Source organism: Leucoraja erinacea, chromosome 7 (assembly GCF_028641065.1).
Source record: "Leucoraja erinacea ecotype New England chromosome 7, Leri_hhj_1, whole genome shotgun sequence".
NCBI classification, from domain to species: Eukaryota; Metazoa; Chordata; class Chondrichthyes; order Rajiformes; family Rajidae; genus Leucoraja; species Leucoraja erinaceus.
Genome location: NC_073383.1, coordinates 76,014,004 through 76,038,589, shown reverse-complemented (window position 1 = coordinate 76,038,589; position 24,586 = coordinate 76,014,004). Strand labels below are relative to the sequence as shown.

General features: G+C 48.3%; 1 protein-coding gene across 1 annotated transcript in view; it reads left to right on the top strand.

The window, feature by feature from the left end:
- Positions 1-24,586, top strand: part of LOC129699115 (solute carrier family 15 member 2-like) — a 74,990-nt gene that overhangs the window by 12,661 nt on the left and 37,743 nt on the right. The window contains exons 4-8 of the mRNA XM_055638782.1: positions 3,541-3,682; positions 4,361-4,453; positions 6,525-6,624; positions 10,217-10,307; positions 13,160-13,237. Coding sequence (XP_055494757.1) covers positions 3,541-3,682; positions 4,361-4,453; positions 6,525-6,624; positions 10,217-10,307; positions 13,160-13,237 — 504 coding nt within the window. The remainder of the gene's footprint in view (positions 1-3,540; positions 3,683-4,360; positions 4,454-6,524; positions 6,625-10,216; positions 10,308-13,159; positions 13,238-24,586) is intronic.

Genomic DNA, 24,586 nt, shown 5'->3' with positions numbered 1-24,586 from the left:
GGCAGGTGGGACTAAGGGGAAAAAAAATTTGTTCGGCACTGACTTGTAGGGCCGAGATGGCCTGTTTCCGTGCTGTAATTGTTATATAGAAACATAGAAACATAGAAATTAGGTGCAGGAGTAGGCCATTCGGCCCTTCGAGCCTGCACCGCCATTCAATATGATCATGGCTGATCATCCAACTCAGTATCCCGTACCTGCCTTCTCTCCATACCCCCTGATCCCCTTAGCCACAAGGGCCACATCTAACTCCCTCTTAAATATAGCCAATGAACTGGCCTCAACTACCCTCTGTGGCAGAGAGTTCCAGAGATTCACCACTCTCTGCGTGAAAAAAGTTCTTCTCATCTCGGTTTTAAAGGATTTCCCCTTTATCCTTAAGCTGTGACCCCTTGTCCTGGACTTCCCTAACATCGGGAACAATCTTCCTGCATCTAGCCTGTCCAACCCCTTAAGAATTTTGTAAGTTTCTATAAGATCCCCTCTCAATCTTCTAAATTCTAGAGAGTATAAACCAAGTCTATCCAGTCTTTCTTCATAAGACAGTCCTGACATCCCAGGAATCAGTCTGGCGAACCGTCTCTGCACTCCCTCTATGGCAATAATGTCCTTCCTCAGATTTGGAGACCAAAACTGTACGCAATACTCCAGGTGTGGTCTCACCAAGACCCTGTACAACTGCAGTAGAACCTCTCTGCTCCTATACTCAAATCCTTTTGCAATGAAAGCTAACATACCATTCGCTTTCTTTACTGCCTGCTGCACCTGCATGCCTACCTTCAATGACTGGTGTACCATGACACCCAGGTCTCGCTGCATCTCCCCCTTTCCCAATCGGCCACCATTTAGATAATAGTCTGCTTTCCTGTTTTTGCCACCAAAATGGATAACCTCACATTTATCCACATTATACTGCATCTGCCAAACATTTGCCCACTCACCCAGCCTATCCAAGTCACCCTGCAGTCTCCTAGCATCCTCCTCACAGCTAACACTGCCCCCTAGCTTAGTGTCCTCCGCAAACTTGGAGATATTGCCTTCAATTCCCTCATCCAGATCATTAATATATATTGTAAATAGCTGGGGTCCCAGTACTGAGCCTTGGGGTACCCCACTAGTCACTGCCTGCCATTGTGAAAAGGACCCGTTTACTCCTACTCTTTGCTTCCTGTTTGCCAGCCAGTTCTCTATCCACATCAATACTGAACCCCCAATGCCTTGTGCTTTAAGTTTGTATACTAATTTCTTATGTGGGACCTTGTCGAAAGCCTTCTGGAAGTCCAGATACACCACATCCACTGGTTTCTCCCCTATCCACGCTACTAGTTACATCCTCGAAAAATTCTATAAGATTCGTCAGACATGATTTACCTTTCGTAAATCCATGCTGACTTTGTCCAATGATTTCACCACTTTCCAAATGTGCTGCTATCCCATCTTTAATAACTGACTCTAGCAGTTTCCCCACTACCGATGTTAGACTAACTGGTCTGTAATTCCCCCATTTTCTCTCTCCCTCCCTTCTTAAAAAGTGGGGTTACGTTTGCTACCCGCCAATCTTCAGGAACTACTCCAGAATCTAAAGAGTTTTGAAAGATTATTACTAATGCATCCACTATTTCTGGAGCTACTTCCTTAAGTACTCTGGGATGCAGCCTATCTGGCCCTGGGGATTTATCGGCCTTTAATCCATTCAATTTACCCAACACCACTTCCCGGCTAACCTGGATTTCACTCAATTCCTCCAACTCCTTTGACCCGCGGTCCCCTGCTATTTCCGACAACTTATTTATGTCTTCCTTCGTGAAGACGGAACCAAAGTAGTTATTCAATTGGTCCGCCATATCCTTGTTCCCCATGATCAACTCCCCTGTTTCTGACTGCAAGGGACCTACATTTGTTTTAACTAATCTCTTTCTTTTCACATATCTATAAAAACTTTTGCAGTCAGTTTTTATGTTCCCTGCCAGTTTTCTTTCATAATCTATTTTTCCTTTCCTAATTAAGCCCTTTGTCCTCCTCTGCTGGTCTTTGAATTTCTCCCAGTCCTCCGGTATGCTGCTTTTTCTGGCAAATTTGTACGCATCATCCCTCGCTTTGATACTATCCCTGATTTCCCTTGTTATCCATGGATGTACTACCTTCCCTGATTTATTCTTATGCCAAACTGGGATGAACAATTTTTGTAGTTCATCCATGCAGTCTTTAAATGTCTTCCATTGCATATCCACCGTCAACCCTTTTAGAATTAATTGCCAGTCAATCTTGGCCAATTCACGTCTCATACCCTCAAAGTTACCTTTCTTTAAGTTCAGAACCATTGTTTCTGAATTAACAATGTCACTCTCCATCCTAATGAAGAACTCAACCATATTATGGTCACTCTTGCCCAAGGGGGCACGTACAACAAGATTGCTAACTAACCCTTCCTCATTACTCAATACCCAGTCTAAAATAGCCTGCTCTCTCGTTGGTTCCTCTACATGTTGATTTAGATAACTATCCCGCATACATTCCAAGAAATCCTCTTCCTCAGCACCCCTGCCAATTTGATTCACCCAATCTATATGTAGATTGAAGTCACCCATTATAACCGTTTTGCCTTTGTCGCACGCATTTCTAATTTCCTGTTTGATACCATCTCCAACTTCACTACTACTGTTAGGTGGCCTGTACACAACACCCACCAGCGTTTTCTGCCCCTTAGTGTTTTGCAGCTCTACCCATACCGATTCCACATCCTCCAAACTAATGTCCTTCCTTTCCATTGCATTAATCCCCTCTCTAATCAGTAACGCTACCCCACCTCCTTTTCCTTTCTGTCTATCCCTCCTGAATATTGAATATCCCTGGATGTTCAGCTCCCAGCCTTGGTCACCCTGGAGCCAGGTCTCCGTGATCCCAACTATATCATAGTCATTAATAGCTATCTGCACATTCAACTCATCCACCTTATTACGAATGCTCCTTGCATTGAGACACAAAGCCTTCAGGCTTGTTTTTACAACACTCTTACCCCTTACATAATTTTGTTGAAAAGTGGCCCTTTTTGATTTTTGCCCTGGTTTTGTCTGCCTGCCACTTTTACTTTTCACCTTGCTACCTATTTCTTCTACCCTCATTTTACACCCTTTGGTCTCTACGCTCACACATTTAAGAAACCCTTTCCCTTTAACTCCATCCTCCACTGTCCCATTCAACACCCCACCCCCCTTATTCAGTTTAAAGCCACCCGTGTAGCAGTGGCAAACCTGCCTGCAAGAATGCTGGTCCCACACCTGTTAAGATGCAATCTGTCCCTTTTGTACAGTTCCCCCTTACCCGAAAACAGATCCCAGTGATCTAAGAATCTAAATCCCTGCCCCGTGCACCAGTTCCTCAGCCACACGTTCAGGTCCCGTATCTCCCTGTTCATGCTCTCGCCAGCACGGGGAACTGGAAGCAAACCGGAGCAAATGGTTATATGGTTATAGTCCCTTTGAGGTTATGAGGTGGATGCATCTTTCGCTGACTGACCTGCTGTTATTCCTTGTATTCCAGCTGTTCTCACCCTCTACTTTGCAAACTTCCTTCATTGGGACGATGATCAGTCCACGGCCATTTACCATGCCTTCATGGGACTCGCCTACTTCACGCCAGTCTTGGGAGCCCTCATTGCTGACTCCTGGCTGGGAAAGTTCAAGTGAGTTCACGTGTGGCGTCGCATGTATATCTCCCATGGGCGCTGCCTGTACGGAGTTTGCACGTTCTCCCGGTGGGTTTACCCACTAGTGGGCTTTCCCACTGTAACTCAAGCCCTCCAATTGCAGGAACATCCTTCAGTTTAATTCTGAAATACAGGGTGGAAACATGCCCTTCGGCCCACTGAGTCCGCGCCGACCCTGTACACTTGTACTATCCCGCACACGAGGAACAAATTTCGTGACGGAAGCCAATCAACCTTTCTATCGTATATTGTGTGTGTGTTTTTTTTCAACTGTATCGCTGCTGGCAAATTCATTTCACTGCACCTTAGTTGGAGCAAGTGAAGAATAAATTTGACGTTGACTTTCACCCACAAACCTGTCCTTCTTTGGAATGTGGGAGGAAACCGGAGCACCCGGAGAAAACCCCCACAGTCACGCGGAGAAGGCACAAACTCCGTACGGACAGCCCCCGCAGCCAGGATCGAACCCGGGTCTCTGGCGCTGTGAGGCAGCAACTCTACCGCTGCGCCACCGTGCCACCCTTCGTAAACATTGTCTCCGCCTTGCCAGTTTCGTGCCTCGTTTTAAAATGAAGGATAAAAATATTAATCTTAGCGGCTCATCGCATCTTCGTAAATACTGATTTGATGTTTGCCTTCTTTGATCACAAACAGGACCATCGTCATCCTTTCTATTGTGTACATCATCGGCCTCGTGGTGACATCAATCGGTGCCATTCCACCGGTGGGCAACCATACGGTATATGTGTGAGTAAAAGGAAAGATGTTCTTCAAAATACTTTGGGCACCATATCATCATAGACGCACAGAGTCCCTTGCCCAAGTAGGGGAATCGAGGACCAGATGACAAGGATTCAAGGTGAAGGGGAAAGGATTCAATAGGAATAGACAATAGGTGCAGGAGTTGGCCATTTGGCCCTTCGAACCAGCACCGCCATTCAATGTGATCATACCCAATCAGTACCCCGTTCCTGCCTTTTCCCCATATCCCCTGACTCTGCTATCTTTAAGAGCTCTATCTAGCTCTCTCTTGAAAGTAGCCAGAGAACCGGCCACCACCGCTCCATCTGAGGGGTGACTTTTTCACACAAATGTTAGTGGGTGTATGGGTCTAGCTCCCGCTGGAGGAGGTAGTTGAGGCTGGGACTATCCCAACGTTTAAGAAACAGTTAGACAGTTACATGGATAGGACAAGTTTGGAGGGATATGGACCAAGTGCAGACAGGTGGGACTAGTGTAGCTGGGACATGTTGGCTGGTGTGGGCAAGTTGGGCCGAAGAGCCTGTTTCCACGCTGTATCACTCTATGACTCTATCCGAGGAAAGTTGCGCTGGCTCTGGGGAGGGTCCAGAGGAGGTTTACAAGAATGAACCCAGGAATGAGTGGGTTAACCTATGATGAGTCTATGTTTGTCAGAGGGTGGTGAATCTGTGGAATTATTTGCCACAGAAGGCTGTGGAGGCCATCAGTGGATATTTTTAAGGCCAAGATCGACAGATTTCTGATTAGGATAGGTGTCAGGGTTTACGGGGGAGAAGGCAGGAGAATGGGGTTAGGAGGGAGAGATAGATCAGCCATGATTGAATGGCGGAGTAGACGATGGGCTGAATGGCCTAATTCTACTATCCCTTATAACCTTATGACCTTAAACATAGATACATAGAAAATAGGTGCTGGAATAGGCTATTTAAAATGATCATGGCTAGCCATCCAGAATCAGTACCCTGTTCCTGCTTTCTCCCCATATCTCTTGATTACTAGCGCTAAGATCTATATTTAACTCTCTCTTGAAGACATCCAGTGAATTGGCCTCCACTGCCTTATGAGGCAGAGAATTCCACAAGGTGCATCACAGCTTGGTTTGGGAACAGCTCCATCCAAGACCGCGGGAAATTGCAGCAAATCGTGGACGCAGCCCAGACCATCACACAAACCAACCTCCCTTCCATTGACTCCATTTATACCTCACGCTGCCTCGACAAGGCTAGCAGCGTAATCAAGGACGAGTCGCACCCTGGCCACTCCCTTTTCTCCCCTCTCCCATTAGGCAAAATGTATAGAAGTGTGAAAACGCTCACCTCCAGATTCAGGGGCAGTTTCTTCCCAGCTGTTATCAGGCAACTGAACCATCCCACCACAACCAGAGAGTCAGTCTTGAACTACCATCTATCACATTGGTGACCCTCAGACTACCCTTGATCGGACTTTGCTGGCTTTACTTTGCACTATACGTTATTCCTTTGTCATGTATCTACACACTGTAGACAGCTTGATTGTAATCAGGTATTGTCTTTCTGCTGACTGCTTAGCTCACAACAAAAGCTTTTCACTGTACCTCGGTACACGTGACAATAAACTGAACTGAACTCAATAGTTAATGGTGCAGGAGTAGGCCATTCGGCCCTTTGAGCCAGCACCACCATTCACTGTGATCATGCCTGATCATCCACAATCAGTACCCCGTTCCTGCCTTCTCCCCATATCCCCGGACTCCGTTATCTTTAAGCATCCAGAGAGCTCTATCTAACTCTTTCTTGAAAGCATCCAGAGAACCGGCCTCCACCGCCTTCTGAGGCAGAGCATTCCACTGATTCACAACTCTCTGGGTGAAAAAGTGTTTCCTCATCTCTGTTCTAAATGGCTTACCCCTTATTCTTAAACTGTGTCCCCTGGTTCTGGACTCCCCCAACATCGGGAGCATGTTTCCTGCCTCTTGCGTGTCCAATCCCTTGATAATCTTATATGTTTCAAACTCACCTCAGTCTTGCCAGCAAATCATGTTGCCTTTTAATCGAGACAAAGCTTCTTTCATTCCCAGGGTCTTATCCATGTTTGGTATCTTCCTAATTGCCTTGGGCGCAGGCTGCATTAAGCCCTGTGTGGCAGCTATTGGTGGTGACCAGTTTGACGAGGGCCAGGTATGTGATCATCCAGAGTGGGGGGGATGGGGTGGGGGGGGGGGAATGGTTTTAATGATCGTGACACCAAAGTTACAGGCAGATAGAAAACTGTGGATCCCAGGAGTGAGTTTAGAAGAATGGGGGGGGACCTCATTGAAATGTACAGAATAGTGAAAGGCTTAGATAGAGTGGATGTGGAGAGGATGTTTCCATTAGTGGGAGAGTCTAGGACCAGAGGCCATAACCTCAGAATTGAAGGACATACCTTTCGGAAGGAGATGAGGAGGAATTTCTTTAGTCAGAGGGTGGTGAATCTGTGGAATTCATTGCCACAGACGGCTGTGGAGGCCTAGTCAGTGGATATTTTTAAAGCATAGAGAGATAGATTCTTGATTAGTACTGGTGTCAGGGGTTATGGGGAGAAGACAGGTGGATAGGGTTAGGAGGGAGAGATAGATCAGCCATGATTGACTGGAGGAGTAGACACGATGGGCCGAATGGCCCAATTTTGCACCTATTACGTATGTCCTTATGACCTAATCTGGAAAAAAAAAGGACACAGTGGCGCAGCGGTAGAGTTGCTGCCTTACAGCGCCGGAGATCTGGGTTTGATCCTGACTACGGGCGCTGTTTGTACGGAGTTGGTATATTCTCCCTGTCTCCGTGTGCTCTGGTTTCCTCCCACACTCCAAAGACGTGCAGGTTTGTAGGTTAAATGGCTTCTGTATATTGTCGCAAGTGTAGGATAGGACTAGTGTGCGGGGTGATCGCTGGTCGGCGTGGACTCGGTGGGCCGAAGGGCCTGTTTCCACTCTGTATCTCAAGACTTAACAAAACTAATGGGCCTGTCCCACTTATGGCCGATTTTTTGGGCGACTACAGGCGACTGTGCCGCAAAATGTTCAACATGTTGAAAGGTTTTCGGTGACAGTGGCGACAATTTTTGCTGTCGTAGGTTGTCGCCAGGTGTCGTAGGTGAATTCCATTAAAACTAGTCCCTGGCAGTTGCCTAAAGAGTCGCCTTAGTGGGACTGGCCCTTTAAGGTTGATTAAATTCATCATAAATCAGGAATTCACAGTAATGCCTCCCGAGGGAGGTGGAGATGTCCTTGGCAGGTTCGGGGACTGAGATGAGACATCACACCATAGGTATTTTATCCACGGTGTCCTGCAAGCCTGCGGTTGTGGAGAAGACTGCAAGTATTCAGGGTTCCATTGCTCAGTCCCTATCTCACACCGACTGTCCTTTCATCTCCACCCCTTCTCCAACCATCTGCCGATGAAAAACACCCCTCATCTGTATCCACCCATCACTCTCCAGGCGTTGTCCTGCCTCCTCTATTCCAGCTTTCTCTCCTCCCTCCCCAACACACCCCACCACAATCCATCTGAAGAAACTCATTTGCGGTCACGGTGAAGGGCGGTCACGGTGGCGCAGCGATAGAGTCGCTGCCTTACAGCGAACGCAGCGCCGGATACCCGGGTTCGATCTCGACTACAGGTAGGTATGTTACAAAACGTACCTTCAGCGGCGCTGCAGTTCTGTCGCTGCCCGTGTACGCGACTTTGGCGCCTTTGAGAGGGGGGCGGGTTTAAAATCCGATTTTTCTGCAGCCTATTCAAATCGATCTCTGTCAGGCTGTTTAGTTGCTAAAGAATAATTGCTTCGACTGCCGTTTTATTAAGTTTATTAAAATTAGCGTTGGATCATTTAATTGTTGGAGTAAAATTAAAATCATCTTCAAATGCCGTCAACGCCGACAATGGGACGGATCTCACGTAGGGGACAAGGCAAGGTATGCCATTTAATTTTTCATATAAACTTGCTTCTTAGGATGCATGTAATCAAAATTTCAAGTAGCGAAAATGGCATTATGTAAATATATGAACCGGCAGTATTTTTCCCGCTGATATGGGGTTTAAATTCACTGCAACCACAATGTTCCAAACCGGCGCGTTCCACAAAATTCCACTCACAAGGTGATTTAAATGCCCATTAATTTACAGGAATTAAACACTACATTCCTTCCATTTGGCCTATAAATTTATGACAATGAGATTTAAAAATCATGTTATACTGTGAATTCTTGTGTGAATGTTATTTGGACACTTAGGCTTTTTAAACATAGAAAGATAGAAACATAGAAAATAGGTGCAGGAGTAGGCCATTCGGCCCTTCGAGCTTGCACCGCCATTCAATATGATTATGGCTGATCATCCAACTCAGTATCCTGTACCTGCCTTCACTCCATACTCCCTGATCCCTTTAGCCACAAGGGCCACATCTAACTCCCTCTTAAATATAGCCAATGAACTGCCCTCAACTACCTTCTGTGGCAGAGAATTCCAGAGATTCACCACTCTCTGTGTGAGAAATGTTTTTCTCATCTCGGTCCTAAAAAATTTCCCCCTTATCCTTAAACAGTAACCCCTTGTTCTGGACTTCCCCAACATCAGGAACAATCTTCCTGCATCTAACCTGTCCAACCCCTTAAGAATTTTGTACGTTTCTATAAGATCCCCCCTCAATCTTCTACATTCTAGCGAGTACAAGCCGAGTCTATCTAGTCTTTCTTCATAGGAAAGTCCCGACATCCCAGGAATCAGCCTGGTGAACCTTCTCTGTGCTCCCTCTATGGCACGAATGTCTTTCCTCAGATTAGGAGACCAAAACTGTACGCAATACTCCAGGTGTGGTCTCACCAAGACCCTGTACAACTGCAGTAGAACCTCCCTGCTCCTATACTCAAATCCTTTTGCTATGAATGTTAACCTTTTCTTAAGGAATGTTAACCTTTTCTTAAGAAATGGATAGATGTTTAGATCTAGTAATTTAATTTTGTAATTAGCTACAATTGGGTAACTAACTAATTCTATGCTTTAATTTCAGGTCATCCAAGTAAGATTGTTGATTATTTGTTTCAGAATGCTTCAATCTATCATAACTGAAAATTTTATTCAGCTCTCTTAATTTTTAAGAAAGTAATGGGGTTTTGACACTGCTTGGTCGCAGCTTTTGTGTTTAAGTCAATGGAAAAGCAATAGGGAACAAGATGCTAATTTCCGAGTATGAAAATGGCCATAACATTTTTTAATACTGAAGATATGAAAGAGAATTAGGTGTCAAATTAAACTTATTCTTATGATTTATCTGATGGGATAAATTGCAGACTTGATTTTTTAAATCTCAATATTTTGTAACATTGCTACTACAGGTGCTGCCTGTACGGAGTTTGTACGTTCTCCACGTGATCTGCGTGGGTTTTCTCCGAGATATTCGGTTTCCGCTCACGCTCCAAAGACGTACAGGTTTGTAGATGGTTGGCTTGGTATAAATGGAAGAATTGTACCTAGTGTGGGTAGGATAGTGCGGGGATCGCTAGTTGGTTGTAGATTCATTGGCTTCTGTGAATTGTCCCAAGAGTGTAGGATAGGACTAGTGTGCGGGAGATCGCTGGTCGGCGTGGACTCGGTGGGCCGAAGGGCCTGTTTTCACGCCGTATCTCCAAACCAAACTAAAATGATCTTGATTGCAAATAGTTTTACAAAACACTGACTTGCGTTGGTCGATCGATTTCCTCAGTTGTAACGTCTCGCTGTTATGTTTCAGAACGTAGAGAGAAGGAGGTTCTTCTCTTTCTTCTATCTGTGCATCAATGTAGGAAGCTTGTTGTCCACCATCATCACTCCCATCCTACGAGGTTAGTGCAGATTCACAATTCTCTGCTGTGATTGCATTGGATCAGTGGTACCTCAAGTACAGTCGGTGGAGCAAAGGGTAAGATACAGAGCGCAGAATAGAGGTCTCAGCATTCTAGTGCATCATAGAAACGTAGAAATTAGGTACAAGAGTAACCCATTCTGCCCTTCGAGCCAGCACCGCCATTCAATACGATCATGGCTGATCTTCCAAAATCAGTACCCCGTTCCTGCTTTCTCCCCATATCCCTTGATTCCGTTAGCCCCAGGATCTATATCTAACTCTCTCTTGAACACATCCAGTGAATTAGCCTCCGCTGCCTTCTGCGGCAGAGAATTCGACAAGGTGCATCACAGCTTGGTTTGGGAACAGCTCCATCCAAGACAGTGAGAAATAGAGGAGTGAAAACGCACACCTCCACATTCACGGACAGTTTCTTCCCGGCTGTTATCAGGCAACTGAACCATCCTACCACACCTCGGACTATCTTTAATTGGACTTTGCTGCCTTTACTTTGCAACTAAACATTATCAGGACCCCGTACCCGCTTTTTTCCCATATCCCATGATTCCGTTAGCCCTAAGAGTGATATCTAACTGACTCAGTTGGGTATTTTCACAGCGAAGATTCAATCCAAGGCCATTGGAAGAAATTACAACAAATTGTGGACGCAGCCCAGACCATCACACAAACCAACCTCCCTTCCATTGACTCAATCTACACCTCACGCTGCCTCAGCAAGGTTAGCAGCATAATCAAGGACGAGTCGCACCCTGGCCACTCCCTCTTCACTCCTATCCCATCCGGCAAAAGGCATAGAAGTGTGAAACTGCAGATTCAGGAACCATTTCTTCCCAGCTGTTTTCGGGCAACTGAATCATCCTACCACAACCAGAGAGCGATGCTGAACTGTTATCTACCTCATCGGGGACCCTCGGACTATCCCTGATCGGACTTTGCTAGCTTTACCTTGCACTAAACGTTATTCCCTTATCATGCACCTATACACTGTAAATGGTTCGATTATAATCATGTATTGTCTTTCTGCTGACTAGATAGCATGCAACAAAGCTTTTCACTGTACCTCGGTACACGTGACAATAAACTAAACTGAACTATTGACAGATCCCTGATTAGTACGGGTGTCGGAGGTTATAGGTAGAAGGCAGGAGAATGGGATTGAGAGGGAAAGATAGATCAGTCATTGAATGACGGAGTAGACTTGATGGGCCGAATGGCCTACTTCTGCTCCTATGAGTTATGGACCTATGGAACTGATGTACTACAATGCTGAGAACAATATTCTACACTCTGTATCTTCCCCTTTGCTCTATCTATTGTTGTTGAATTTGACAATTGTATTTATTTATGGTATATTTGACCTGTTTGGATTACATGCAGAACAAAGCATTTCACCATTAGACCAGAAATACTGGAGTAACTCAGCATGTCGGGCAGCATCTGTAGATAGGTGACGTTTTGGGTCGGCACCTTTCTTCAGACCCAACCCGAAACGTTATCTGTCCATTTTCTCCAGAGATGCTGCCCAACACGCTGAGTTACGCTAGGATTGTGTGACTAATATTTGGTATAAACCAGCATCTGCCGTTAATTCTCATTACATGCTGCCTAATCCAAGGTTTCAAGGCCAGTTTATTGTCACATGTACCATTTAATGTAAAGTGAAACATGAGTTACCATACAGCCACACTAAGTGAAAAGCAACAAGACACACAACCACATAAATGTTAACATAAACTTCCACCACAGTGGACTCCACATTCCTCACTGTGATGGAAGGCAATAAAGTTCAATCTTCTTCCTCGTTGTTCTCCCGCGGTCGGGGCAGTCAAACCATCCCCAGTCGGGTGAACAAAGCCCCCGCAGCCTACGATCGAAGCCCCCGTCGGGGTGATCGAAACTCCCGCGTCGGGGCGGTTGAAACTCTCTCCGCGGCGTGGAGCTCCCGAGTCGGCCTCTTCTTACCAGAGACCGCGGGCTTCACGACGTCAAAGTCCACAGGCCCCGCGGTTGGAGCTTCGATCTCCGGCAAAGGGATCACAATCTCCGCGATGTTAAAGTCCCACAGACTCCCGCGGCTTGGAGCGCCGGGTCGGTCTCCAGGAAAGGCCGCCAAATCCACGATGTCAGGCCGCTGTGGGGACGGAGATACGATACGGAAAAAAATCGCATCTCCGTCGAGGTAAGAGATTGAAAAAATGTTTCCCCACCCACATAAAACAAACCAAGGAACACTAAAACATACTTTTAACACATACTACAAATAACAAGAAATAAGAATGGACAGACAGACTGTTGGCGAGTCAGCCACTGCTGGGTTACTTTGGTAAATACCAGCATCTGCAGTTCCTGTGTATTACCTTTAAAGACATTCTTTTGTCGGAGGGCAGTTAATCTGTGGAACTGATTGACACAGAGGGCTGTGGAGGACAAGTCAGTGGATACTTTTAAGGCAGGGATAGACAAATTCTTGATTAGAACGGGTGACAAAGGTTGTGGGAGAAGGCAGGAGAATGGGATTAGGGGAGAGAGAGATAGATTAGCCATGAATGAATGGGGGAGTAGACTTGATGGGCCGAATGGCCGAATTCTACCTCTATTCCTTATAACCATATGACCATAAACATAGAAACATAGAAAATAGGTGCAGGAGTAGGCCATTCGGCCCTTCGAGCCATACAATGTGATCAAGGCTGATTGTCCAGAATCCATTCCTATAACCTGTGAATTTGTGAGCTTGAAGCTTCTCAATGTGCCTTCGTAGAAGTGATGATAATAAACCTACACTCAGCACTTGTGTCCGCATTGACATTGCCTTGTGTTCTCATTCAGCGGACGTGAAGTGCTTTGGCGGCGAGTGTTACGCTTTAGCTTTCGGCGTTCCTGCAGCTCTGATGGTGGTGGCAACAGGTAAGCAAAAAATAGATCAACTTCAGCATGTTTCCCTTGCTAACGTTCTGTACTCACCGCTGCTGGAGGCATCCACTCCTCACCCTGGATTGTTGAAATTAAATTGAATGTTGTATTTTACATAGAAACATAGAAACATAGAAAATAGGTGCAGGAGTAGGCCATTCGGCCCTTCGAACCTGCACCGCCATTCAATGTGATCATGGCTGATCATCCAACTCAGTATCCTGTTCCTGCCTTCTCTGATACCCCCTGATCCCTTTAGCCACAAGGCCACATCTAACTCCCTCTTAAATATAGCCAATGAACTGGCCTCAACTACCTTCTGCGGCAGAGAATTCCAGAGATTCACCACTCGCTGTGTGAAAAAAGTTTTCCTCATCTCGGTCCTATAAGATCCCCCCTCAATCTTCTAAATTCTAGCGAGTACAAACCGAATCTATCCAGTCTTTCTTCATATGAAAGTCCTGACATCCCAGGAATCAGTCTGGTGAACCTTCGCTGTACTCCCTCTATGGCAAGAATGTCTTTCCTCAGATTAGGAGACCAAAACTGTATGCAATACTCCAGGTGTGGTCTCACCAAGACCCTGTACAACTGCAGTAGCACCTCCCTGCTCCTATACTCAAATCCATTTTGGGGGAATCAATACCATAGCAGGACGTCACAGTAAGTGACAGGGTCCTAGGAGGAGGAGGAGGAGGAGGAGGAGGTGAGATGTAGGAGTATCAAGGGTTTTGGGGAGAAGGCAGGGGAATGGGGTGAGGAGGAAGAGATGGATCAGCCATGATTGAATGATGGAGTGGACTTGATGGGCCGAATGGCCTAATTCTGCTGCTATTTCTTCTGACCTTATGAATTGAATACTATATTGTCACATTTGACAATTCACGGTGAATTTCTTTGCTTGTACACCCAAAGTATGCAAATATCCGCCCCATAAAGGGCGCTTACATCATTACAAATTCCGCCGGGTTACTCCAGCCCTTTGTGTCTTTCTTTGGTATAAACCTGCGTCTGCAGTTCCCTGTCATTACAAAGTCATTACAAGCCAATTTCTTGTGGTGACAAAGTTGTACAGCGCGGAACCAGGGCGCTTTGCCTCAACTATGAGGAGTGGGGGGGGGGGGGGGGGGGGGGGGGGGGGGGGGGGGGGGGGGGGACATCGGGGGGGAATGCTGAGAACAAACAGAACGAAAATGTCCCCATGAGATGGGAGGCACAATGGCGCTGTGCGGTAGAGTTGCTGCCTTACAACTCCAGAGACCCAGGTTCGATCCTGACTACAGGTGCTGTCTGTATGGAGTTTGTATGTTCTCCCTGTAACCACTTAGGTTTTCTCCGGGTGCTCCGGTTTCCTCCCACACTCCAAAGACGTGCAGGTTTGCAGATTAATTGGCCCCCTAGTGTGTAGGATAGGGTATAGAAACATAGAAACATAGAAATTAGGTGCAGGAGTAGGCCATTCGGCCCTTCGAGCCTGCACCGCCATTCAATATGATCATGGCTGATCATCCAACTCAGTATCCCGTACCTGCCTTCTCTCCATACCCCCTGATCCCTTTAGCCACAAGGGCCACATCTAACTCCCTCTTAAATATAGCCAATGAACTGGCCTCAACTACCTCTGTGGCAGAATTCCAGAGATTCACCACTCTCTGTGTGAAAAATGTTTTTCCCCATCTCGGTTTTAAAGGATTTCCTCTTTATCCTTAAGCTGTGACCCCTTGTCCTGGACTTCCCTAACATCGGGAACAATCTTCCTGCATCTAGCCTGTCCAACCCCTTAAGAATTTTGTAAGACTCTATAAGATCCCCTCTCAATCTCCTAAATTCTAGAGAGTATAAACCAAGTGTATCCAGTCTTTCTTCATAAGACAGTCCTGACATCCCAGGAATCAGTCTGGTGAACCGTCTCTGCACTCCCTCTATGGCAATAATGTCCTTCCTCAGATTTGGAGACCAAAAACTGTACGCAATACTCCAGGTGTGGTCTCACCAAGACCCTGTACAACTGCAGTAGAACCTCCCTGCTCCTATACTCAAATCCTTTTGCAATGAAAGCTAACATACCATTCGCTTTCTTTACTGCCTGCTGCACCTGCATGCCTACCTTCAATGACTGGTGTACCATGACACCCAGGTCTCGCTGCGTCTCCCCCTTTCCAAATCGGCCACCATTTAGATAATAGTCTGCTATGGATGATCGTGGGTCGGCGCGGACTCGATGGGCTGAAGGGCCTGTTTCCACATTGTATGTCTAAACAAAGATAAACTAAACTACCCCTCAGCCTCCTACACTACAGGGGGGGACGTTCCCAGCCCATCCAAGCCCTGGCTGGGCTTGTACACTCTGGAGTTTAGAAGGATGAGAGGTGTTGTTGTGTATGCGAATATGAATGGTATAATTGAACGACTTGTGCAATTGTACGCATGCGCAGAGAGACTCAAGATGGTGATTATAATACGACAAGCATGTTAAATACTGGTGTGTAGTGGCCTGGTCAAGGTCAGGAAAAGACCGGACGCCAGGCGGATTCAAAAGAAGCTTTTTAATTCCAACAGTTCGAGCACACACACCACGACACCCTTATCTCTACCCCTCGGGAGTCGACTGGAAACCCCGTGGCAGACCAACGCCCCTGTCCCTCAATTGGCGAGGGGGATGATCCAAGGAGTGGCCTATCCCCCAGGGACCACCACAGGACCCCCCCCCCCCCCCCCCCCAAGTACCCGAGGTACGTAACGGACATGAGGGCGTACACGGCGGCCAGCTCGGGTGCACACAATGCTCGGCCCCGGAACAGGCGCCCGATCAACAAATCCAGGGGACGATGCAGCCAGAGGAGGAGGTACCCTAGACCGAGGCCGCCCTCGCTTACGGGGCAGCGCTACCAGCACCGGCCGATCAATATCGATATGTGCTGGCTTCAACCGCGCAACTGAAACAGTCTCACGCCGACCCCCCCATGTCCAGGACGAACGTCGACGAGCCCTGTTCCAAGACCCGGAGGGGACCTTCGTACGGGCCGCTGTAGAGGTGTCTGATGTGCATCCCTGCGCAGAAAAACAAACTGGCAGTCCTCCAGAACAGAGGGAACGTGCGGACGGAAGGACCCATGACGAGAAATGGGCACCGGCGCCAGCTTGCCCACCGTCTGCCGAAGACGTTGCAGAGCGTCCGAAGGCTGCTCCACCTGGCCACGTGCCGGCGGGATGAACTCCCCAGGCACCGTTAACGGAGACCCATACACCAACTTGGCGGAGGAGGAGGCCAAGTCCTCCTTGGGTGCGGTGCGTATCCCCAGCAAAACCCACGGTAGAGCATCTACCCAGTCTGGGTCAGTGAGCCGCGCCCTTAGGGCACCCTTAAGCGGTCGGTGAAACCGCTCCACTAGGCCGTTCGACTGCGGGTGGTACGCTGTCGTGTGGTGCAGACGAACACCCAGGAGGCGTGCCATGGCCGACCACAGCTCTGACGTGAACTCCTGCAATGGCGCGTGCACGTGTCGTTGCACCTTGGCGGTCTGGCACGGGATGCAAGTGCGCGCCCAATGACCAACCTCCTTCCGCAGCCCGTGCCACATAAAGCGGGAGGCTACCAGGGCCGTTGTCGCCCTGATGGAGGGATGTGCAAGTCCATGGAGCACCTCAAACACCCTGCGCCGCCAGGCCATGGGGACGATGGGTCAGGGAACTCCAGAGGAGACATCGCACAGCAGCGTGGTACCCCCAGGACCACAGACAACGTCCTCCAACTGCAGGCCCGAAACTGCCGTACGATAGCAAACTGGGCCTCTGCCTGCTGGAACCAGGTTTCGGGTTCTTTGGTCCATAGCGTTGGGAGCTTCAACGCAACAGCGTTATTATCCATCACGATGCGTGATGAACGACGTGGGGTCACCAGTGTAGTGGCCTGGTCAAGGTCAGGAAAAGACCGGACGCCAGGCGGATTCAAAAGAAGCTTTTTAATTCCAACAGTTCGAGCACACACACCACGACACCCTTATCTCTACCCCTCGGGAGTCGACTGGAAACCTCGTGGCAGACCAACGCCCCTGTCCCTCAATTGGCAAGGGGGATGATCCAAGGAGTGGCCTACCCCCCCAGGGACCGCCACAGGTGTGTTCCGAGTCTTATTTTAAGTCCAATTCCAGCGCAAATACACAACAATTTGGCGACGAGGATGACGTTTCCGTTAACAGGAACAGAAAGCCTAGCCCGCAGAGCAGCAACAGTGGTCGCTTGCTTTAAATACTTTACCAGTGCCGTGCAGCCCAAGGCCAAGCCTGGCAACCGCCACCCACAACGAGAAGCCGAGTCTCCTAGAGTAGACCAGCGCCGGTGATAACGTAAGGACACATCGGTAAGCGGTGCAGCCCGTGAAGCCAGCAAAGCCATCCCGTGAGGCTTTGGTGGTAGGATGTGCAGATATTAACATCCAGCAAAAACTGATGGGTACAGCAAAATTAACCTTTGAGAACGCAGTCAATATTGCTACAGCGATGGAGGTTGCTAAAAGAAGCTAGAATTTAGAAGATTGAGGGGGGATCTTATAGAAACTTACAAAAGTCTTAAGGGGTTGGACAGGCTAGATGCAGGAAGATTGTTCCCGATGTTGGGGAAGTCCAGAACAAGGGGTCACAGTTTAAGGATAAGGGGGGGAAATCTTTTAGGACCGCGATGAGGAAAACATTTTTCACACAGAGAGTGGTGAATCTCTGGAATTCTCTCCCACAGAAGGTAGTTCATTGGCTATATTTAAGAGGGAGTTAGATGTGGCCCTTGTGGCTAAAGGGATCAGTGGGTATGGAGAGAAGGCAGGTGCAGGATACTGAGTTGGATGATCAGCCATGATCGTATTGAATGGCGCTGCAGGCTCAATGGGCCGAATGGCCTACTCTTGCACCTATTTTCTATGTTTTCTATGTAAGTAGAGCAGATCAAGAAGATCGGAAGTCCTCGAGATGATTTTACCTCCGTTCCTCAGCTACAAAGGAAGGAGCCTGGACCAAAGAAGACAAGGAGTCCACCAAGGGCATCCAAAGACAAGGTTCAATCCTTCAAGGAGTGCTGGGGACGTGGCGGCAGCCATGAGCCAACGACGTGTAAATTTCGAGATGGTAATTGCTTCAGGTGCTAGGGAATGGGTCACACCAAAAGCCAGCCTGATGCTGTTAGAGCTTACCAGCAGAGGAGGAGACGATTCCAGAAAAAAGCAAGCCACTTGGAGGAGACTGATTCAAATTCATCAGAGGGAACCTGAGCCACTTGGAAGGTGAATCGATCAACAAGTTGACGAACTCTGACCCGTATACAGCCATTGTGATAGTGAACAGCAGGGAGGTACAACTAGAAGTTGACACTGGAAGTCCATGGACTATCGTACCAGAAGAAGTCTTCAGAGAACTCAGTCAGGACCCCAGACTAGATCCCTGTAGCCTCACGCTGAAATCCTACACAGGTGAGAAGATAGACATTTACAGACAAGCAACGGTACAGGTACAGCTCGAACCTCACAGGAAGCCAGAAACGCTGACCCTAGTGGTAGTAAAGAAAGGTGCAAGCCTAATGGGGAGAGACTGGTTGAGGAAGTACCCTGGATCAGGGGCGGAAAACCCGGGGGGGGGGGGGGGGGGGGGGGGAGGGGGGCACACGTCCCCCCCAATGTTTTGAGAAGTGGGGGAGGGACATCCCCCCCCAAGTTTTTGTGATCCCGATTTAAAAATCTCCGCTTTTAGATTCAGATTCAGATTCAATTTTGATTGTCATTGTCAGTGTACAGTACAGAGACAACAAAATGCATTTAGCATCTCCCTGGAAGAGCGACATAGCAAATGATTTGAATAAATAATAATAAGTGTCCGGGGGGGGGGGGTGGTGATTGGCAGTCACCGAGGTACGTTGTTGAGTAGAGTGACAGCCGCCGGGAAGAAGCTGTTCCTGGATCTGCTGGTTCGGCAACGGAGAGACCTGTAGCGCCTCCCGGATAGTAGGAGGGTAAACAGTCCATGGTTGGGGTGAGAGCAGTCCTTGGCGATGCTGAGCGCCCTCCGCAGACAACGCTTGCTTTGGACAGACTCAATGGAGGGGAGCGAGGAACCGGTGATGCGTTGGGCAATTTTCACCACCCTCTGCAATGCCTTCTGGTCGGAGACAGAGCAGTTGCCATACCATACTGTGGCAGTTGGTAAGGATGCTCTCGATGGTGCAGCGGTAGAGGTTCACCAGGATCTGAGGAGACAGATGGACCTTCTTCAGTCTCCTCAGGAAGAAGAGACGCTGGTGAGCCTTCTTGACCAGTGTTGAAGTATTGTGGGTCCAAGAGAGGTCATCAGAGATGTTGACTCCCAGGAACCTGAAGCTAGAAACACGTTCCACCTCCGTCCCGTTAATGTGGATGGGGGTGTGCGTGCCGCCTCTGGACTTCCTGAAGTCTACAATGAGCTCCTTGGTCTTCTTGGAGTTAAGGGCCAGGTTGTTGTCAGCGCACCATGCTGCTAAGTGCTGGACCTCCTCCCTGTAGGCCAACTCATCGTTGTTGCTGATGAGGCCAATCACCGTTGTATCATCTGCATACTTGATGATGGTGTTAGTACCATGTACAGGTGTGCAGTCATAGGTGAAGAGGGAGTAGAGGAGGGGGCTCAGCACACAGCCCTGTGGAACGCCGGTGTTCAGGGTGAGGGTTGAAGAGGTGTGCTTGTCTAACCTCACAGACTGGGGTCTGTCGGTTAGAAAGTCCAGTATCTAGTTGCAGAGGGAGGGGTCGATGCCCAGGTTACCGAGTTTGGTGATCAGTTTTGATGGTATAATGGTGTTGAATGCTGAGCTGTAATCGATGAACAGCATTCTTACGTAAGTGTCTCTGTTGTCGAGGTGGGAGAGGGCGGAGTGAAGTGCCGTTGAGATGGCATCCTCCGTACTCCTGTTCTTGCGGTAGGCAAACTGATAGGGATCCAGTGTGGGGGTAGGCAACTTTTGAGGTGTGCCACGACCAGCCTCTCGAAGCACTTGGTGATGATGGGGGTAAGTGCAACTGGGTGGAAGTCGTTGAGGCTTGCCGCAGTGGAGTGTTTTGGCACTGGCACGATGGAGGTGGTTTTAAGGCAAGTGGGGACAACTGCTTGGGCAAGTGACAGGTTGAAGATGTCAGTCCAGACGTCTGTCAGCTGCGCAGCACAGGCCCTGAGTACGCGCCCGGGGATGCCGTCAGGGCCAGCAGCCTTACGTGCATTAGTCCTACTCAGTGCCACGTACACGTCGTAGGGGGTGAGTGTGAGGGGTTGGTGATCGGCAGGTAGCACAGCCTTGATGGCTGTCTCTAGATTGTCCCTGTCGAAGCGGCCATAGAAGTGATTAAGCTCCTCAAGGAAGGAGGCGTTGCTGGATGTGGGGGTGATGTTGGAGGGTCTGTAGTCCGTGATGGCCTGGATGCCTTGTCACATGCGTCGGGGGTCGGAGTTGTTGTTGAAGTGCTCCTCAATCCTGAGCTTATGGCAGTGCTTGGCCTTCCTGATGCCCCTCTTCAGGTTACCCCTGGATGAAATGTAGGCTCGAGCATCGCCTGACCTGAAAGCGGTGTCCCGTGCTTTCAGCAGTAGCCTGACCTCGCTGTTCATCCATGGCTTCTGATTCGGGTATATGGTCACCTGTTTGAGGGAGGTGACACTATTGATGGTGGAGTTTATAAAGTCCAGAACAGAGGATGTGTAGGAATCAATGTCCGTGTGAGAGTCAAGGGTGGCCTGGGCTGCAAACGCCTTCCAGTCAGTGTTTCCAAAACACTGCTGAAGTGTGAAGCCCGCTTCCTTTTAGCGCTGGATTGAGCCGCTGAAGCCTCGCGCGTGTGTGTGAGTGTGCGCATGCGCGCGGGGCCGCCAAAAAATGGTGGCCCCCATGTTTTGATAGCGAGTTCCGCTCCCTACCCTGGATTGCTGTCAAATCTAGACAGCCAGAGCACACAGAGTCCTAGCCAAAGTCCACCGAGTAGAATACACAGTTTGGAAGATGCCATGAGCACAGTACTCAACAAACATGCCAAACTGTTTCATAACAGCACCCATGGAGTACTGAAGGGATACCAAGCCAAAGTGTATCCACAAGACGAAAACAGTGGGGTAAAGTTTTACAAGGCAGCTCCTGTTTCATATGCTGCTAGAAAGCAGATTAATGCCGCATTGGATGACTTGCTGCAGGATGGCATTATCAAGCTGGTGAAGACAGCAGATTTCGCATGCCCGATCATAGCTGTTCCGAAACCTAATGGGAACATGAGAGTCTGTGGAAATTACAAGCTCACAGCAAATAAGGTGCTGAAAGTGAAACAGTATCCACTTCCAACGTTGGAGGATGTCCTGCAGGGACTAGAATGAGGAGAAAAGTTCTCTAACTTAGACCTCTCCCATGCCTATCATCAGATAGAGTTAGACCCTGAAGCTCGGAAGTTCGCCACAATCAATACGCACAAAGGCCTCTTCGAGTACACCAGGTTACCCTTTGGGCTATCCAGTGCACCAGCCATGTTCCAGAGAACAATGTAGAGCCTGCAAGCAGATACTCCCATGTAGAAGCCGTATCTTGATGATATCATCATTAGCGGAAATACTGACGAAGAGCACCTCGGGAACCTGGAAGCGGTTCTGTCAAGACTAGAGACCAGTGGGTTACGTCTGAAGAAGGAGAACTGTGCACTGATGCAAAAGCCAGTCGACTATCTCGGACATCGACTGAACAAGAATGGTCTTTGTCCTCTTCAAGACAAAGTTGATTCGGTGCGGGAAACCAAGCGGCCTGTGAACCAAAGCCAACTCCAGACATACCTAGGATTACTTGGGTATTATAGTAAGTTTATACAGTCACAGCAGATTGCACCGTTGACTCTAATGCTGAAGGATGAGCACAGATTAGCAGATTCAAAGAGTGGGAGGAGAAGCAGCGAGCCTGATCCCAAGTTCAAATGGGGAAAGGAGCAAGAGCAGGCGCTCCAGAGATCCAAGCGTCTCCTGCAGAGTGATAATGTGCTGATGCATTACGATCCAGCCAAAGCAATCTTGCTCCAAATGGATGCAAGCCCCTATGGCTTAGGTGCTGTGATAAGCCATGTGGACTCAGATGGACAAGAACGTCCGATAGCTTTTGACTCAAGCACTCTCAAGCCCAATAAAGTGAACTACGCACAGTATGAAAAGGAGGGTTGATCCATAATCTTCGGACTGAAGAAGTTCCACATTTACAGTTGCATGGGAGGTCTTTCACCATTGTAACTGATCACGAGTCGCTGATGGGACTTCTTGGAGATCACAAGCCTGCCAGCCCGATGGCCTCTGCTCGCGTAGCAAGATGGCATATGATCTTGTCTGCCGACAGTTCCAAGATAGTCCATCGGGAAGGCAAGAAACACCAGAATGCCGATGTGTTGTCGTGCTTGCCGATCCACGAAGAGGGCTCTTCATGGAGTCACCCTGAGCTCACGGAGCTTGATGAAGCACCAGAGGCAGGCATCAACTTGCTCGCCGATCTGGATATACGCCCTGTTGATGCACAGGAAGTGAAGAGAGCTAGCAAGAAGGTCAGAGTTCTCTCAAAGGTGAAGAGCCATATCATGGAAGGATGGCCAAGTGCAAGGAATCTTTCAGAAGAAGTGAAGCCCTTTGCCAGCAAGAAAGAAGAGCTGTCAGCGGAGGATGACATAATCCTGTGGTCATTCCAGATAATCTGGAGATGAGGACTAGAATCCGTGAAGAACTTCATAGCACGCACCCTGCATCGTGAAAATGAAGGCATTGGCAAGATTATACAGGTGGCCAGGAATCAACAAAGAGTTGGAACAACAAGTGAGAAGTTGTCCAAGCTGTCAGCAGAGTCAACCTAGTCCTGTTGCAGCCCAGATCCATCCATGGGAGTTTCCTGAGAGACCGCGGAGTAGGGTTCACTGTGACTATGCCACCCTGCTGTACTCACTCTATACCCATGATTGCATAGCCGGTCATAGTGCAAACTCCATCATCAAGTTCGCTGACGACACCACTGTTGTGGGGCGTATCACTGATGGGGATGAGGCAGAGTATAGAAGAGAGATCGAGCGACTGTCCATATGGTGCCAGCACAATAACCTGGGCCCTCAACACCAGCAAAACCAAGGAACTGATTGTGGACTTTGGAAGGAGTAGGATGGGGACCCACAGTCCCGTTTATATCAACGGGTCGATGGTTGAAAGGGTCACGAGTTTCAAATTCCTGGGCGTGCACATCTCTGAAGATCTTTCCTGGTCTGAGAACACTAATGCAATCATCAAGAAAGCTCATCAGCGTCTCTACTTCCTGAGAAGATTACGGAGAGTCGGTTTGTCAAGGAGGACTCTCTCTAACGTCTACAGGTGCATCATCGGCTCTGACCTTCCTTCCATTGAGGGGATTTATCGCAGTCGCTGCCTCAAAAAGGCTGGCAATATCATCAAAGACCCGCACCATCCTGGCCACACACTCATCTCCCTGCTACCTTCAGGTAGAAGGTACAGGAGCCTGAAGACTGCAACAACCAGGTTCAGGAATAGCTACTTCCCCACAGCCATCAGGCTATTAAACCTGGCTCGGACAAAACTCTGAACATTAAAAACCCATTATTTGTTATTTGCACTTTATCAGTTTATTTATTCATGTGTTTTGTAGCCAATGCCTATTATGTTCTGTTGTGCTGAAGCAAAGCTAGAATTTCATTGTCCTATCAGGGACACATGGCATAAACTCACTTGAACTCTTGAACTCTTGACAATGAGAATTTGCTGATTGTGGTCAATGCTCACAGCAAATGGATTGAAACCATTCGGGTGAAACATGCAACAGCAGCAGCAACAGTGATTGCCCTGAGACGGTTGTTTGCAACTCATGGGTTACCGGAAACGGTGGTCACAGACAACGGTACGCAGTTTGTGTCTGAGGAATTTGCCAGGTTGCTCAGCTGCAACAACATCTGCCTCATTCAAACATCACCCAAACACCTGTCCAGCAACGGACTAGCCGAAAGAGGTGTACAAACGGTGAAAGCAGGTGTGAAGAAAGGAAAAGGATCAGACCTGGAACCAACGCTCCAGAAGTTCTTGTTGACGTACCGAGTCACACCTCAAGAAACGACTGGAAAGTCACCCAGTGAAATGATGTTCAGACAAAAGATCCGCACTAAACCTGACAGTCTTCGACCCGATCTCAGCAAAGCTGTCTGAAGGAAGCAAACTTCAATGAAACAGGCAGCAGATCGAGGAAGCAAGGAATGAGTCTTTGAGGTGAATGATCATGTCATTGTCAAGAAGCTCACATTAGGTCCTACTTGGCTTTATGGAATGATAGGAT